The sequence below is a fragment of the Ambystoma mexicanum genome, chromosome 3q (genome assembly GCF_040938575.1).
Source record: "Ambystoma mexicanum isolate Mex_15411 chromosome 3q, UKY_AmexF1_1, whole genome shotgun sequence".
Taxonomy (NCBI): Eukaryota; Metazoa; Chordata; class Amphibia; order Caudata; family Ambystomatidae; genus Ambystoma; species Ambystoma mexicanum.
In genome coordinates, this window is record NC_090926.1 from 388,391,392 (window position 1) to 388,407,003 (window position 15,612).

General features: G+C 46.9%; 1 protein-coding gene across 2 annotated transcripts in view; it reads right to left on the reverse strand.

Annotated features, from left to right (window-relative positions):
- SLC6A7 (solute carrier family 6 member 7) overlaps positions 1–15,612 on the reverse strand; it is a 543,627-nt gene that overhangs the window by 131,705 nt on the left and 396,310 nt on the right. For both annotated transcript variants that reach the window (XM_069654061.1, XM_069654062.1), the window contains exons 9-12: positions 13,654–13,766; positions 13,419–13,550; positions 6,099–6,198; positions 1,001–1,101 (exon numbers count right to left, since the gene is read on the reverse strand). In XM_069654061.1, the coding sequence (XP_069510162.1) occupies positions 1,001–1,101; positions 6,099–6,198; positions 13,419–13,550; positions 13,654–13,766 (446 nt within the window). The remainder of the gene's footprint in view (positions 1–1,000; positions 1,102–6,098; positions 6,199–13,418; positions 13,551–13,653; positions 13,767–15,612) is intronic.

The window sequence follows — 15,612 nt, forward strand, 5'->3', positions numbered from 1 at the left end:
TAAACTAACCCAAGCCCCAACCCTAACACTATTTTAACACTTAAACTAACCCTAGCCCCAACCCTAACCCCAACCCCAACCCTAACCATAACCCTAACCCCTAACCCTAGCCGCAACCCTAACCCTAATTTAACCCCTAAACTAACCCAAGCCCCAACCCAAACCCTAACCCTGGCTCCAGCCCTGCACTAATACTTACCATTACATGTCGATGGCACCATCGAATTTTTTTCAACAAAATGGTCATTCAATGGAATGGCATTTCGACCAAAAAGATTCAAAGGTTTGCCATTCGAAACTTTTACATTCGTTGGAATGACCGGATACCTAATTCCCAGCTGCAATGATCTCTCTCTACCTCTTTGGTTACAAGAAGAGGTGCCGCTTTCAAGTTATCGGGAGATCACACTCACCAAGGCAGTGGGGAAAGCACCCAAAATGGGCGCAGAACTTTGAGTGTTTGTCAATTGAAGCCGAGAAGGAAGTTCACGTCAACAGCACCTCACCATACAGAGCACAGACCCCACAGTCGGAGATGCAGAAATATTGATATGCAGTGATCTGCGTGCTACACGGGTGCGGCACCTTCTCAGGTGTCATACATATGTGCTCAGTGAGAAATTCCATTGAGGAATAGCGGATGTGTGGTAGTGTTCTGGAAAGTGATGCTCCTAAAACTCCAACAAGGGACCGGAACTCAACGATGCAAGGGATGTGTGATCCAGGACTCACAGGAAGTATGTAATGGGAGCGGTGAGACATGTGTTGTTCCATGTTTTATAAAAATCCTATATTAGCTGCAATATAATACACAAAAAGGAGAAAATATGTAGTAAACCCATATGTCCATCCTTGGATGTCAGCATTCTGCAAGGACACTGGTGAGCAGCTTTCTTAAGTGAGGCTTATGGGGAGTGGTGGTCATTGAGCGCTGATGAACCAAGCCTTATGCCTTAGTTGCCAGCAGGCGGGCATGCACTCCGCTCAAGTATTAGCTCACCAGCAGGGTCGCCGGAGACAGAAATATCCAGCAGGCCTTGAAGTAGATGCCAGGCTTGATGCCCAGCATCATGTGGATATCCCGGCCAAAGCGCTTCATCCCTAGAGGAGCAAAGCAGAAAACAGGGCGGCATTAATTCCATCAGCGGGAACTCCTCAAGGGTTCAAGCAACATTATCAATGACTAGGGATTAAAAAACAACAGCATCCACCTCTCTGGGCCAAATCCAAGTATTAGTCAACACAGAACATCAAACAAAAACCACCAGGTTCATACAACATCAGCACCAACCCACGGGGAAAAGGATTAGACCACCAGGCGAGGTCAAGCAACATCATCACCAATGACAAACTTCAGACCACAATACCAGATGCTGCTATCTTCTAAACGGTTATATGGTCTCCAATGACCCAATGGATTCTGCAGAGGCCCCTCAAGAGTCTATATCACAATGCCACTGTATTTAAATATCAGGTGTGTGCCACTTTGCAGGTCTTCGGCTAGACCAGAACCCTCTCCTTTGCTGGTGATAAGTGACCCTGACAGACAACGGGACACCCAGTGTGGCTAACTGTATGCACCCATGCTAGGGTCGGTCTCGCTCCGAAACTGATCATGATGCAATGCCTTCAGATTTATGCAAAGAACGTGGTCACTCAAAGACTTGGGACTAGGAGAAAATAGCCACGAAAAGTAGTCATTGATAAGTCCGACAGATGTTCCCCTGCAGAGCAGTCCTTACGATTTGAGGAGTGATCGAAGTACGCCGGCTGGGACTATAGTTACCATCCTAAGAGTGCCCCAATTATGAGGATGGATTTTAAGACCCTTTGATTAAAAAACAACAGCCACAGCGGAATTCATAACAACGTGTGCTAATGTGATTGGATCCATCCGTGAAGTCCATGGCGACATCATGCGAGATGATTTCCAAACTCCCTGAGGATTCCAATGATATCTACACTCTGCCTGAAGTGGAGAGCTTGGCCAAGGGCTTGGGAATGCCACAGCACTGCTGGGTGTCCCAGTAGCTCCCAGTATATCATACCTTCTGCTATCTCGTCCTTTTAAATACAAATGATATCTACAAAGGTCACAAGGATGGGTGCAATGTTAAACTGCTTTTGCCACCAACCCAAGCATTCCAGGGGTCTTGTACAGCACTCTTCTGCTATGTTGGCAGCCTCATTGCACATGGGCCGTTAAGTGCCAGGCTATTATGCAAGTCTATGCAAAAGGGACGAGCATATTCGTCCTTGTCCCTTAAGGGGTTAAGGAAAGAGGAATGTTTAGGGCTTGCTAGTTGCATAGAGCAGCAATGTCCACAACGTGAGGTGTTGATGAGTGCAGGGCAGTAGTGCCCAAGTCCTGATTGCTGGTATAGGTCTATGTGTTTTTTGCTGACACTTGGGTATGTGTTTTGTCCAGGGAGGGGAGATGCAAGGCCTCATTAGCTGCGGGCTTGTGGGTGTGTGTTGTAGAGTTAAAGATGTGGGAACTGGCTAGGCTCTCCAGGAACGTTAATGTGGTGTTGGTAGGTATGAGGTTGCCGTGTGTGAGGTGGACTGTGTGTGTAGTGCAAGGTGGTAGTAGATGTAGAGGCAAGTCTGTTAGTTGGGCAGAAAAGGGGAGTCAACATTCTCGGGGTAGAACACAGTGCAGGGGCAGCAATAAAGTAGGGCACAAGCTAGGAGTGAAACCACGTCCCGGCACAACCTAGAAGTGAAATCAGGGTGGGAAACATAAATGCAGGGGGGCATAGTAGGGCACAGACTAGGAGCAAAATCACCTGCAGGAGCATAAATGCAGTGGAGTATAGCAGGGCACAGCCCAGGAGCAAAATCAATCAGAGGAGCACACATGCACAGGGGCATAGTAGGGCTCAGCCTACGAGCAAAATCACCTGCAGGAGCAAAAAGGCAGTAGGCACACCAAGGAGCAAAGACAACATCTCAGTGGGGGATATAAATGCAGTGGGTCCCAACCTATGGTTATATTCACACGCAGGAGCATAAATGCTCGGCGGGCACAACCCTAGAACAAAATCACAGTGGGGGGCATAAAGGCAGCGAGGTGCAACTTATGGGAAAATCTCAGTTGTGAACAGAAATGCAGTGGGGCATAGCCGGGTGCAATCAGGAAACCAAATCAGAGTGGGGAGAATGAACTTAGTGATCACAAAATCACAGTTACAGATATAAATGCAGTAGGACACAACCTAGGAGCACAATCACAGAGGGGAGCATAAATGCAGTAGGGCACAACCTAGGAGCAAAAGCACAGTGGGGGCATACATTCAGAAGGGCACAACCTAGGAGCAAAAGCACAGTGGGGGGCATAAATGCAGTAGGGCACAGCCTACGAGCACAAGCACAGTGGGGAGCATACATGCAGTAGGGCACAGCCTAGGAGCACCAAAACAGTGGGAAGAATACATGCAGTAGGGCACAACCTAGGAGCACAAGCACAGTGGGGAGAATACATGCAGTAGGGCACAACCTAGGAGCACAATCACAGTGGGGAGAATACATGCAGTAGGGCACAACCTAGGAGCACCAACACAGTGGGGAGCAAACATGCAGTAGGGCACAACCTAGGAGCACCAACACAGTTGGGAGAATACATGCAGTAGGGCACAGCCTATGAGCACAATCACAGCGGGGAGAATACATGCAATAGGGCACAACCTAGGAGCACCAACACAGTGGGGAGAATACATGCAGTAGGGCACAGCCTAGGAGCACCAACACAGTGGGGAGAATATATGCAATAGGGCACAACCTAGGAGCACCAACACAGTGGAGAGAATACATGCAGTAGGGCACAACCTAGGAGCACAATCACAGTGGGGAGAATACATGCAGTAGGGCACAGCCTAGGAGCACAATCACAGCGGGAGAATACATGCAATAGGGCACAACCTAGGAGCACCAACACAGTGGGGAGAATACATGCAGTAGGGCACAGCCTAGGAGCACCATCACAGTGGGGAGAATACATGCAGCAGGGCACAACCTAGGAGCACAATCACAGTGGGGAGAATACATGCAGTAGGGCACAGCCTAGGAGCACAATCACAGCGGGAGAATACATGCAATAGGGCACAACCTAGGAGCACCAACACAGTGGGGAGAATACATGCAGTAGGGCACAGCCTAGGAGCACCATCACAGTGGGGAGAATACATGCAGTAGGGCACAGCCTAGGAGCACCATCACAGTGGGGAGAATACATGCAGTAGGGCACAGCCTAGGAGCACTATCACAGTGGGGAGAATACATGCAGTAGGGCACAGCCTAGGATCACCATCACAGTGGGGCATGAATGCAGTAGGGCACAGCCTAGGAGCACAAGCACAGTGGGGAGCATACATGCAGTAGGGCACAGCCTAGGAGCACCATCACAGTGGGGAGCAAACATGCAGTAGGGCACAGCCTAGGAGCACCATCACAGTGGGGAGAATACATGCAGTAGGGCACAGCCTAGGAGCACAATCACAGCGGGGAGAATACATGCAATAGGGCACAACCTAGGAGCACCAACACAGTGGGGAGAATACATGCAGTAGGGCACAGCCTAGGAGCACAATCACAGCGGGGAGAATACATGCAATAGGGCACAACCTAGGAGCACCAACACAGTGGGGAGAATACATGCAGTAGGGCACAGCCTAGGAGCACAATCACAGCGGGGAGAATACATGCAATAGGGCACAACCTAGGAGCACAATCACAGTGGGGAGAATACATGCAGTAGGGCACAACCTAGGAGCACAATCACAGTGGGGAGAATACATGCAGTAGGGCACAACCTAGGATCACCATCACAGTGGGGAGCATACATGCAGTAGGGCACAGCCTAGGAGCAAAAGCACAGTGGGGAGAATACATGCAGTAGGGCACAGCCTAGGAGCACCATCACAGTGGGGAGCATACATGCAGTAGGGCACAGCCTAGGAGCACCATCACAGTGGGGAGCAAACATGCAGTAGGGCACAGCCTAGGAGCACCATCACAGTGGGGAGAATACATGCAGTAGGGCACAGCCTAGGAGCACAATCACAGCGGGGAGAATACATGCAATAGGGCACAACCTAGGAGCACCAACACAGTGGGGAGAATACATGCAGTAGGGCACAGCCTAGGAGCACAATCACAGCGGGGAGAATACATGCAATAGGGCACAACCTAGGAGCACCAACACAGTGGGGAGAATACATGCAGTAGGGCACAGCCTAGGAGCACAATCACAGCGGGGAGAATACATGCAATAGGGCACAACCTAGGAGCACAATCACAGTGGGGAGAATACATGCAGTAGGGCACAACCTAGGAGCACAATCACAGTGGGGAGAATACATGCAGTAGGGCACAACCTAGGAGCACAACCATTGTGGGGAGAATACATGCAGTAGGGCACAACCTAGGGACACAATCACAGTGGGGAGAATAAATGCAGTAGGGCACAACCTAGGAGCACAATCACAGTGGGGATAATACATGCAGTAGGGCACAACCTAGGAACACCAACATAGTGGGGAGCAAACATGCAGTAGGGCACAGCCTAGGAGCACCATCACAGTGGGGAGAATGCATGCAGTAGGGCACAACCTAGGAGCACCATCACAGTGGGGAGAATACATGCAGTAGGGCACAGCCTAGGAGGACAATCGCAGTGGGGAGCCCACATGAAGGGGCAATAACCTAGGCATGAACATTAATATGCTATGGCACCTATGCAATGGAAGGGGTGCATTTCCCTCCCTCAATATCGATACCATTGGGCAAGCCCCTACTTACTCCCGCAGGAACAACCATCACAGCGTCTCAGGACCAGGGACCTAATGCACATTTTCAGAGCAAGTGGGAGCGAGATGGCCGGGGGATTGGGTGGGCTTGCACCTGTGCTTTCTGTGACATGCAGATCTGTACATCACTCTGTGTATTCATTCACAGGTTTCCAGTGATGCCCTCATCTAGCACCATTCGCTGGAACTAAGGTTCACACAAAACCATTAAAACAACTCAAAGCCCTGAGTATCCAGTCTATAGAGGTCCTTTCCTTTTCCAAATGGAGCAGGTCAGACTGCTCTTCTCACCATAGATTCGCGACACGACCAGGCAGGATGTGATGACTACCACCATGAGTCCGAATCCAGCGCTGTAGTCATCCAGCAGGACCAACCAGTACATGCCACCCTGAAAAGAAGACACATGCAGTCTCATTAACCTGTGTGCAATGTCGCCCACACAGCAGGGTCACATTGCAGTTCTGTTATATACTTTGGTTTATGAGTATTTTTCTGAGTTATTGTGATAACACTTCAGATTATTTATAGCCTTTTTTCAAAAATGTGTTTATTAGTGTTTTGGTTCAAACATCGCTGTATAAACCTTTCCCTACTTCAAAAAAGTATTAAAAGATTCAAAAATAATTACAAAGAAGAAGAACAGAGAATTCCCAACATGATTTCACAATGATTTCCTTTTTTCTGCCTTTCATTCTTCAAACTTCAAAGTATCGCATGATAACATTACTCAATATCAGTTAGACAGTGAATTCATAGAGCATTCCTTGCAAAGTGGGCTTTCTAATCCTGTTGCACTAGTTCTCCCATTTCTTTCGTTATCAAAGCAAGAAAACCCCACAAAGCCAAGATAGTGCTCTGTAGTTGACCACCCACAATAATTCATGAAAAATGTGCCTCCCAATGTATCTTTTCCTTTCATGGTACAGAGCCAGGCGATCTGTTACCAAATGCTTGATGGTTTCTTTGGCCCCCGTGTTGTTACACAATCTGCAGGACTGATCACCCTGGCCCATCCTCCACTTGCTTGTCCTTTCCAGGGTAGGAATTTGATATAGCCTGAATCGGAGTTAAGTAGTTCTCAACTTTGGACAAGGGAAGATCAAGATGTACTTCGGGAGCTCGTCTCTTTTAGTGAGAAACTTGCTATATTCAACTTATAGACTGTATGTTCCCACCTGATCAGAGGATGCGGCCCGTCCTATTTTTAAAGCTTGTTCTTTACTTTGGCCAAATTATAGGAGAGATCTTCCTTTGATGATCCTAACAAGGAGAGTGTTTCATTAATTTGCTCTTTAAATTTTGTGATAGTGACCCCAGATTCTCTGGTCTGTTCCGCACCCCAACTCTGGTAGAGAAACATAGAAGGTGGATTTAATAGTTTTGCATACTCTGTTATCTTTCTCCACTTAACTCGCGCACCCAATGAAATTAGTGCAAACTCTTGTCTAATAACTGAGTTCGGGAATGAGTTGGACAGCCTCAGTGTTTTCTTCAAGAGCGTTCCCTGGATGGAATTGAGAAAGTCCCCCAAATCAAGCAGGGAGAGGTCCAGGCCATAAATGAATGTAGCCTCCACACTGGAGAGATAGTAATGGAGCAGAGGCTTGAGTGAAAAATAATATAGTTGGGAGTAGACCCTCTTCATTGTTGCTAGTAATGGCAGGCATTTCCCCCGATTAAGAGTTTCCAGCTTTCCCTGTAGTTCATGTTAGTAATATGATATCCCAGGTACCTGACAGATTCCACCCTTTCTAGCGGATTGCCACCCACTCGCCACATCATACCTTTAGGCCGTCTCTTGGGGAAGAACAATATAACCTTCGATTTTAGGCCATTTATCCAAATATTGTTTTGGATTGCATAGTCAAAGAAAAGAGTCGGCTTCCTCTGAAGTCCCATCAGTGTCAAATCGAACAGAACAATGTCATTGACAAACACGATACAATCCAGTGACACCGAGCCCAGCTTAGCAGTATTGGTGGCACCTCAACCCCAGACCTGCTTAAGATGTGCTAGGTGGAGGTTGAACAGGGTGGGGGCCATGACGCACCCCTGCTGCAAACCCACGTGCGTAGCAATGGGGACCGTCATGGCTCCCTCCCTACTCAACCTCACCCTAATCATTGTGTCAGTGTGCAGCAGGGACAACAACAGCACAAACGTTATAGGGAGGTTCATACCCAGAAGCTTATTCCAGAGCCTAACTCAGCTCACTGTGTCAAAGGCAATGGACATATCTCACAATGCCATATAGCCTGTCCCTACCTTTTGTTTTTTCATAGCTGCTAGAAGGTGTGACATGACAAAGGCATTTAAAGAAGTTCCCATGCAAGTTTGAAACACTATTTGGTACTGTGAGTACAGACCTCGTGACTTAATTTCTCCCTTAAGCTCCCTTAAAAGGAGGGTTCCGAAAATCTTGCTGGAAGAATCCAGCAAAGCTATTGGTCTGACATTTTATGTTTCCCCTCTGCCTCCTTGTTTGTATATTTGTATAATTTTGGTTTCTCTGCACGTTCTGGGAACTGTCAGGGTTTGACTCACATGGTTAAATAGGTCTTGCAGAGGAGCAGCCCAGAGGTCTGGGTTGGATTTAATAAGGGCGGGAGGTATCTTATCAGGGCCCGGGGACCTCGGTGGCTTGGCCCTACCAATTTCCCACAGAATGTAATCAATCACCCATTGCAGAGCCCCTTGTTTCGGCCCGGGACTCTCTGTAGGATCTCACCCTGACGTGGCCTAGGATACTTATTGGTGATATAGTATTCCCACTCCTGTGCAGTGATTTTGCATTCCAAGCAATTCTGGGTCCCTTTGATAACTCCCCCCATTTACTTCCATAAATGTACAGTGTCCTTCTGGAGAACAGTCTTGAACACCTCTTGGTTCTATTCGATTATATTATCGACAATTCTTCTTTTAGCCACTAGGAAAGCAGATCTATCGGCCAATGATTTAAGGGATCTTCTAATAGCCTCCTGCGTTGAAGTTCTAAAGCGCAGGGCTCCGGTCGGAACAACAAACCTCTTCCTTGCTTGGTGCTTGTTGGGGTGCAGTAACCGGCTGGCCAGACTGCCAGAGTGCACCACTTGCTGGTCCACTGTCCGCAACTCGCTCTGCGAGAGGGAGACTGCTTTGTGCAAACGCTCGTCCTTCCACAAAGGACCCTGTAAAGGGACTGCAGACTGCAAAAGGGGACTGTCAGACTGCACCACTTGCTGCTCCACTCTCTGCCTTCTTTTTAGCCTTCTTCTGGAAGATAACAGTTTTTGTTGTATTTCATAATAGCATGCAGTAGGCATACAGTAGCCAATCTGACAGCCTGGAATTCGGACTTTACCTTCCGGTATTGTCCCACAGAGCCCTGTGTGTGGCCAGGCTCACCTCCCGATCGCTGAAGCTAGTCCTTCATCCAGGCTCCTCCCAGCTGCCTGCTGCTCTCTGCCTGCCTCCTCTTCTTTGCTATCTTCTGGCATGGAAAGAGAAAGGGGACTCCATCTTTTCACATGAAGCTCGCATTTCTACTTTCTGTGGTTGCCGTGTTAGTCCACTCTTTCATAGATTTTGCAATGAAGGTGTGTGCTCATATTGTACCATGTTATGAACCTTTACACCTTCCTTAACGGTGTTACCACCAGGGCCTCCTTGCTTAGGTGCTTTTCACCTCATGCCGTGCCCGGGCATTATAAACCAACCATCTAATAGCCGTCGCTTTGTTTATCTGGGGCTGGGTCATTACTAGCTGATATAGCCCGCGAGAGCGGGCTATTTATTTATATTGCTGCCTCATGTAGTTCAGTGAGGAAGGTTGTGAAAAGCATCCAGGCAAAACATTTGGATGCCCTCCCCACCTTGCCTTTCAGTTTAGAATAATCGAAGGAACTGCCAGGGTCTCAGGATTTAGCCTCCCGTTGAATTTGCGTCATTCTATTTTCCCATCTGTGTCAACTCTCCAGTCTATGTGTGGATGCTGCCATTTATTTATGTAAGATTGCACATTGATCCCTTCCCAAAAGCACCCTTGACCCAACAAAAGTCTATAAGGCATTCATAAATTCTGATTACCTTGGCCCAAAATATTGCACTTGTTCAATTGTGTGGCAACCTGGTTCCCCCCTATGGGTTCATTTCCCACCGTTTTCCTAAGATGTGACACACCAGCTGCATCACACAATTCACACTGTGGGATGGGTTTGGAGTAAAGCCTAGTAGGAATTGTATCTGTTTTCGTTTTCAGGATTGAGGCGTGCCAGGCAAGACTTGCTCTGTGTGAAAGCAGTGCCTTCAGGTCGACATTGATGCCTAAAAGAGTCAACGTAGGAGACGGATGTGTTGTAACCAATTCTCTGGATTATATTAGATCTGGGTATTCTTCTAGACTGGCACAAATGACCTTCCTGCTGAATGAGCTCCCTCTCAGCGGTGTTGGTACCTTTGCAGCTACTCAACTCATGGTCTGGCCATGAGGAGGAAAGCCCTGCCAGTAGCCTCTAGAAGATCTGTAGGGAACTGGTGCCTGGCTCCGGTCACCATGGCTCCTTGCATTCCTTATGTTCAGGGCAGGAGAACATCGGAAGCAACACAATAAGTTGCTTCAATGTTTTCAGACTTTTAGAATCAGTAGAATCATTGTTTGTGTAAATTTCCCAATGGGCCACTGGAATTCCAGATCTATGGCAGATTGGCATTGCTGTCTAAATAGCAATGGAAGCCGATCAAAGGAAATTGGATCTACAAATGACCAATTTGAGTTTGTTGTGGATCCACTGTAAATTTAAATCCATGAGAGTAAAAGGGTATTTCAAATGTTGTGAACATTACTCCTGTGAATGCTGAATGATTCTGCACTGACCCACTACTAGAGTTTTTCTCATGAGTCAACTCTGCCAAAAAATGAATCCCTTTTGATACAGAGAGATCACACATGATCCATCTGGATCTTATAGTCGGGCGGGGAATGTTATAGGAAAGAAATGACAGCGTATCATTTTGTGATAATTTAACACATGCGTGATTGGCATGGCTGCTCCTCATGCTGCGAGACTTGTGCTTGTGTCAGGCAGGATGTTGATATGTTACTCTCTGTGCATCAGAGCATCCAAATGCCGCCAATCATCCAAGCTGAATGAGCTCTCCTGGCTCCAGACAGAAATGCCTACATCGCTAGCCATGTGTCAATAGTGACAGTTATCATTTTAAAGAAATCTTTTACTGTCAGGACAATGTCTAGGTTTAGCTCTTAAGACTAGATGCAGCCAACATGGAGTGAGATCAATTAATTGATGTTTTTTTGACTATTACAAGAGATAAAACCTGCTTAGAAAATCTGCACCAGTAATGCATTAATGAAAAACAAATACACACATTGATTCAGGTAACCAACTCGTGTTCCTATATTTATTTACCCTTATACATGTTATCCGCCAAGGCGGGGCCCTAATCATAAACTGACTTTTCCATAGGGCCAGATTAATGCGAGTAAGTAATAGAGAATGCATGCTCTCGTCCCTACCTACATTGACAACAGAGGAACCTTCCAACAGTTCAGTATGGATCCTCCCAAATCTTCGCTCCCAAGCCTGGATCTTTTCTAGGAAGCAGGCAAATATTTCAGTGATGTGAACTGATCCACGCTACAAAAGCTGGATTTTCTCTTTTTCTGTGTTCATTATTTGTTTATATTTGCAGTGTCCTTGTGATGAACCCTCATTTTACATGCTTCGTTTATTTATTGTTGAATCCCTCGTCCAATCCTGTCTTACTACACAGGGGGGGAGTAGACATTTGGAGATCTGCTGGTATGCTAATGTCACAGAAGCCCCCCTAGTGTAATGGTATCAACCAATCACATCTCAGACTTAGCTGCCATGTGACTGGTTTCCCCCTGGCTGCATTGCCGTTTCCTTTGCACTGTCCCATTGGACATTCTCCGAATTTGCAAAGGAAAAATGAAGTTAGATGTGAGAGAGGAAGGTGGATCGGAGGAAGGGAGGGAACGCCACACATGAACAGATGAACAGGTAGAGGGTGTCACTACTGTGCCATGAGAAAGTGTGTGCTAAAAGTGGATGTCTTCACTTGTCTACAGAAGTACCTGACACTAAAGTGCCACACCCAGACCAAGAAGGGAACTCCAAGCAGAGGCATAGACAGGGTAGAGCCTGAGGGGCAAGGCCCACCCAAAATCTGTAAATGCCCACTCAGCATCGCTCAGTGGCCATTGACAACTGCCAGTGTGCAGCCTGAGCAGTAGGGCTCGCTCTCCGGGAAATCCGTGCATTGCGCAGATGAGCAGGAGAGCGGACCCTGCTGCGTGCAGGTCAGGAACCAGGAAGCTATTTCTGCTTCCTGGTTTCTTTCTGTGCAGGAGCCGGAAGCCTACGGAGCAGTTGAGGAGGCGGCAGCCTGGCGAGTCTGGAGGGAAACAGGTAATGGGAGAAAAATTGTTTTTGTTTGTGTGTATTGTTTGTGTGCATGCGTGTGTGCAAGGATTGTATGTAGGTATGAATGTATGCGTGCATTCTTGCAAGGGTGTAAGTGCATGCGTGTGTACATGTACATATGCATGTATGCAAGAAGGTGTCTGTAAGTGCATTTCGTCTGTATTAATGCACTGTAAATGGTGAACATTGCTACGAGAACGGGTGTGAATGAGAATGCAGTATGAATGGTCTGGATGCTTGTATGACTGACAGAGAAACTGTATGGGTATGTGACTGGTGGATGAATGTGTATAAAGGTGTAAGCGCTTGTGTGTCTGTATGTATCTATGCGTATGATTATCTTTGTATGTGTGTATATTAGTGTGTTTGTGTCTATGTATACGAGGCTGGGGCCCATGGAGGGTCATTTGACCATGAACAAATTTTAACAGGGACATGGCATGTTTAACTGGTGTTTACGGGTGCAACAAGCCAAATTGAGTTATTATTTTATTATTTGAAGGAGAGGTTGGTGTAGGGGGAAGGTACTACACTATGAAAATGCATTGGAAACAGCTTCTGTGCATTGCTGGTGACTTGGATCATCTAATCAATCCCCCTTGAATGGTTTGGGCTCCCTATCTATGATTTGTCGCTCCTGCGCATTTAGAACAAATTCACGTCCCTCTGCAGGCTCCCCTTAGGGTGGGCCCTAATAGACTAGCTCCAAGCCCCAGCTGTTACACAATCCTGGCTACGCCTCTGACTCCAAGCCTTAATTTAGGCTGTGTTCAGTGCTATATTCGAAGATGCCACAATTGTCTTTGCCAAACAATTAAGTAGTCAGGTAGCTCCAGAGCAACATGATTGCCTTGGGATTGATTGCCAAGTGCTCTGAGACTGGATTCATGGTAATAGTGGCACTCTCTAAAACACCAATATAATATTAATCATTATTATTATTATTATTTTTTTTCGCTTACCCTAAGCAAAGTCTAAAACTGCAGTGACAGCCCATGGCTGCCACTGAAGACACAGACCCAACTATGCCCTCATCAGGTGGCAAGGGACTCACACTTCAGAAAGAGCAATACACATGTTTGAGTGCTGTATTGCATGTTTGCAAATGTTTGTATAAGCTGAATCTGCGTTTGGGGAGGAGGGAGGCGCATCCTCCAGGACATACCTCCGTGGTCAGCAGTAGACCCATGAGGAACAGGATGATGCATAACAGAGCTGAGAAGACGGCCTTCTTAGGACGCAGGTAGTATGGAAACTCATCAGTGATGGCCGTCACAATCGTCTCCATAAAGGCAAACTGAGCAAAGAGAAAGGGGTCAAAAGTAACCAGTGTGCACTGGGTGGACAAAGGCGAGCCTGCTCTGCCGTCCTGTAGACATCCACCCCCCTAGCCCTCTTACCTGGCTGTCCAGTCCAAGAGTGAGGAGCATGAAGAAGAAGAGGAAGGACCAGAACGGAGACAGCGGCAGCATCGTCATGGCCTGCGGGTACACCACAAACGCCAGGCCAGGGCCTAGAAGACAAGAGGAGAGTCACACCCAAGTACGACCAATACGTAAAGAACAAAAGCCAGGCCACGGTCATCAAGCCAACATGCAAGCACGGACAGAGAGTACAAGACCCGGAAGACAAAAAGCAATCACAACACAAAAGAGTTGCCTTGGATAGCTTGAATGAAGACAAGGAGGAAAACCAAAAAGGACAGACATCTGAACTGCACAAAGGCATAGCCTGTGAGTGCACTACACTCTAATCCAGGAGCTAGAAGGGAGGAAGAGTGCCACATACAGGCATTGTTTAGCTCCACATTCCAAAAGATGAGAAAAGACCTAAAGGACAGGGAGAGAACAATACACCTGGAGTAACAGTAGAAAGGTCAGACCAGACCATAGAATACAATTAGAGGAACTCACGCACACAAATACACACACACGCACAGGCACACATTCCACTCCGCAAACTAAACTGCACATAAAAACAAGCATTCAACGAGTGGGACCTCAGAGCCTGGAACACCTCCCCACTCCACATCGGTATCACACCCTCCATCATCACTTTCTGAAAAAGCCTCAAAGCACACCTCTGTCCCACACCTAATTTGGCCAGTACATCTCCCCTGCCATCATCTGTCTATCCTGATCGTCCTATCCTGTCCTGAAAATATTGTAACTTCTTTTTCACCTCCTCCCTCTTGAACTTAGAAAGGTGCTCCGAGACCCTCAAGGTAGGGCCAGCGCTTGGACAAAAATTCTAATTGAACAAATAAAATAAGGAACTAGAGAGAGAATGGCTGTGACAAACTAAAGGGTACAATGTATAAGTGAACATAGATCCCACAATATAGAAAGTAGAGCACACAAAGGCCTGTGTGGTACAGTATCACATGAAAATACCATATATAAAAAAACAAATGGTTGAAATGATCGATTTCGGCTGTACCAAAATTACATACAGCTGAAAATGCCAAACATTTTAACCATTCGGTTTTCATTATAGCAAATAAGGAAAGGGGGTTTTGCGCGGTGTCCCCCACACCCTTGTTCACTATAATGGAATCGGTGGTGGTGGGGGTGTACCCCGCATCCAAAACAAAGTTCTGGAGAAAAGAAAAAAAACACAAAGCACCCGGCAGCGCTGGTTCCCATTCACGGAAGTGAAGGGAACAGACGCTGCAGGGACTCGGCGGCACACAACGGAGAGTTCCGCCAAAAGCTAAGTAGGGGCTTGGGGGGAGCAGGGTCTACAAAGGGGATTCAGCTGTTGGGGACTTATTTCGAATACGAACATTTAGAATACGACCTTTTCGTCTTTGAAATGTTTGTATTCGAAATAATCACGTACATCCATGTGGTAAAATGCTGTTCACAGAGACGACCTGGAGCGAGTGACACATGGCACAGCTTGAGGTTACATGATAAAGATAAAATGAGGACATAGAGACTAAGTAGAGAGTCACACACATAGCATGTCACAGTAGAACACACATTAAACAGGACAACCTAACAAACCTAAATACACATACGTGAAACACAGTATTCTATAATACATATATAATCAATGTTCATACCCTCTGCATTGCACATACTTCCTTTGGCATGCTCAGCTCTGGTTCTTATATAATGACACCTCCAAGGTACTCTGCCTATCATGTCATGTTTTAACCCCACTGGCAAGCTATGTATTCTACAGGAGACTCTATGAGCTCTGGAGGGCAGTTTTCTAGCAGCGCATGTGTCCTTAGTCGTAATCCGTTAACATAGAACAGGTTCAAGCAAAGAAAATGCCAATTTATTTATTTCACACTTCTCTTGGTTTGTCAAAGGAGCTTTCAACGGTGCAGTGCTCTTTTCAAACAAATG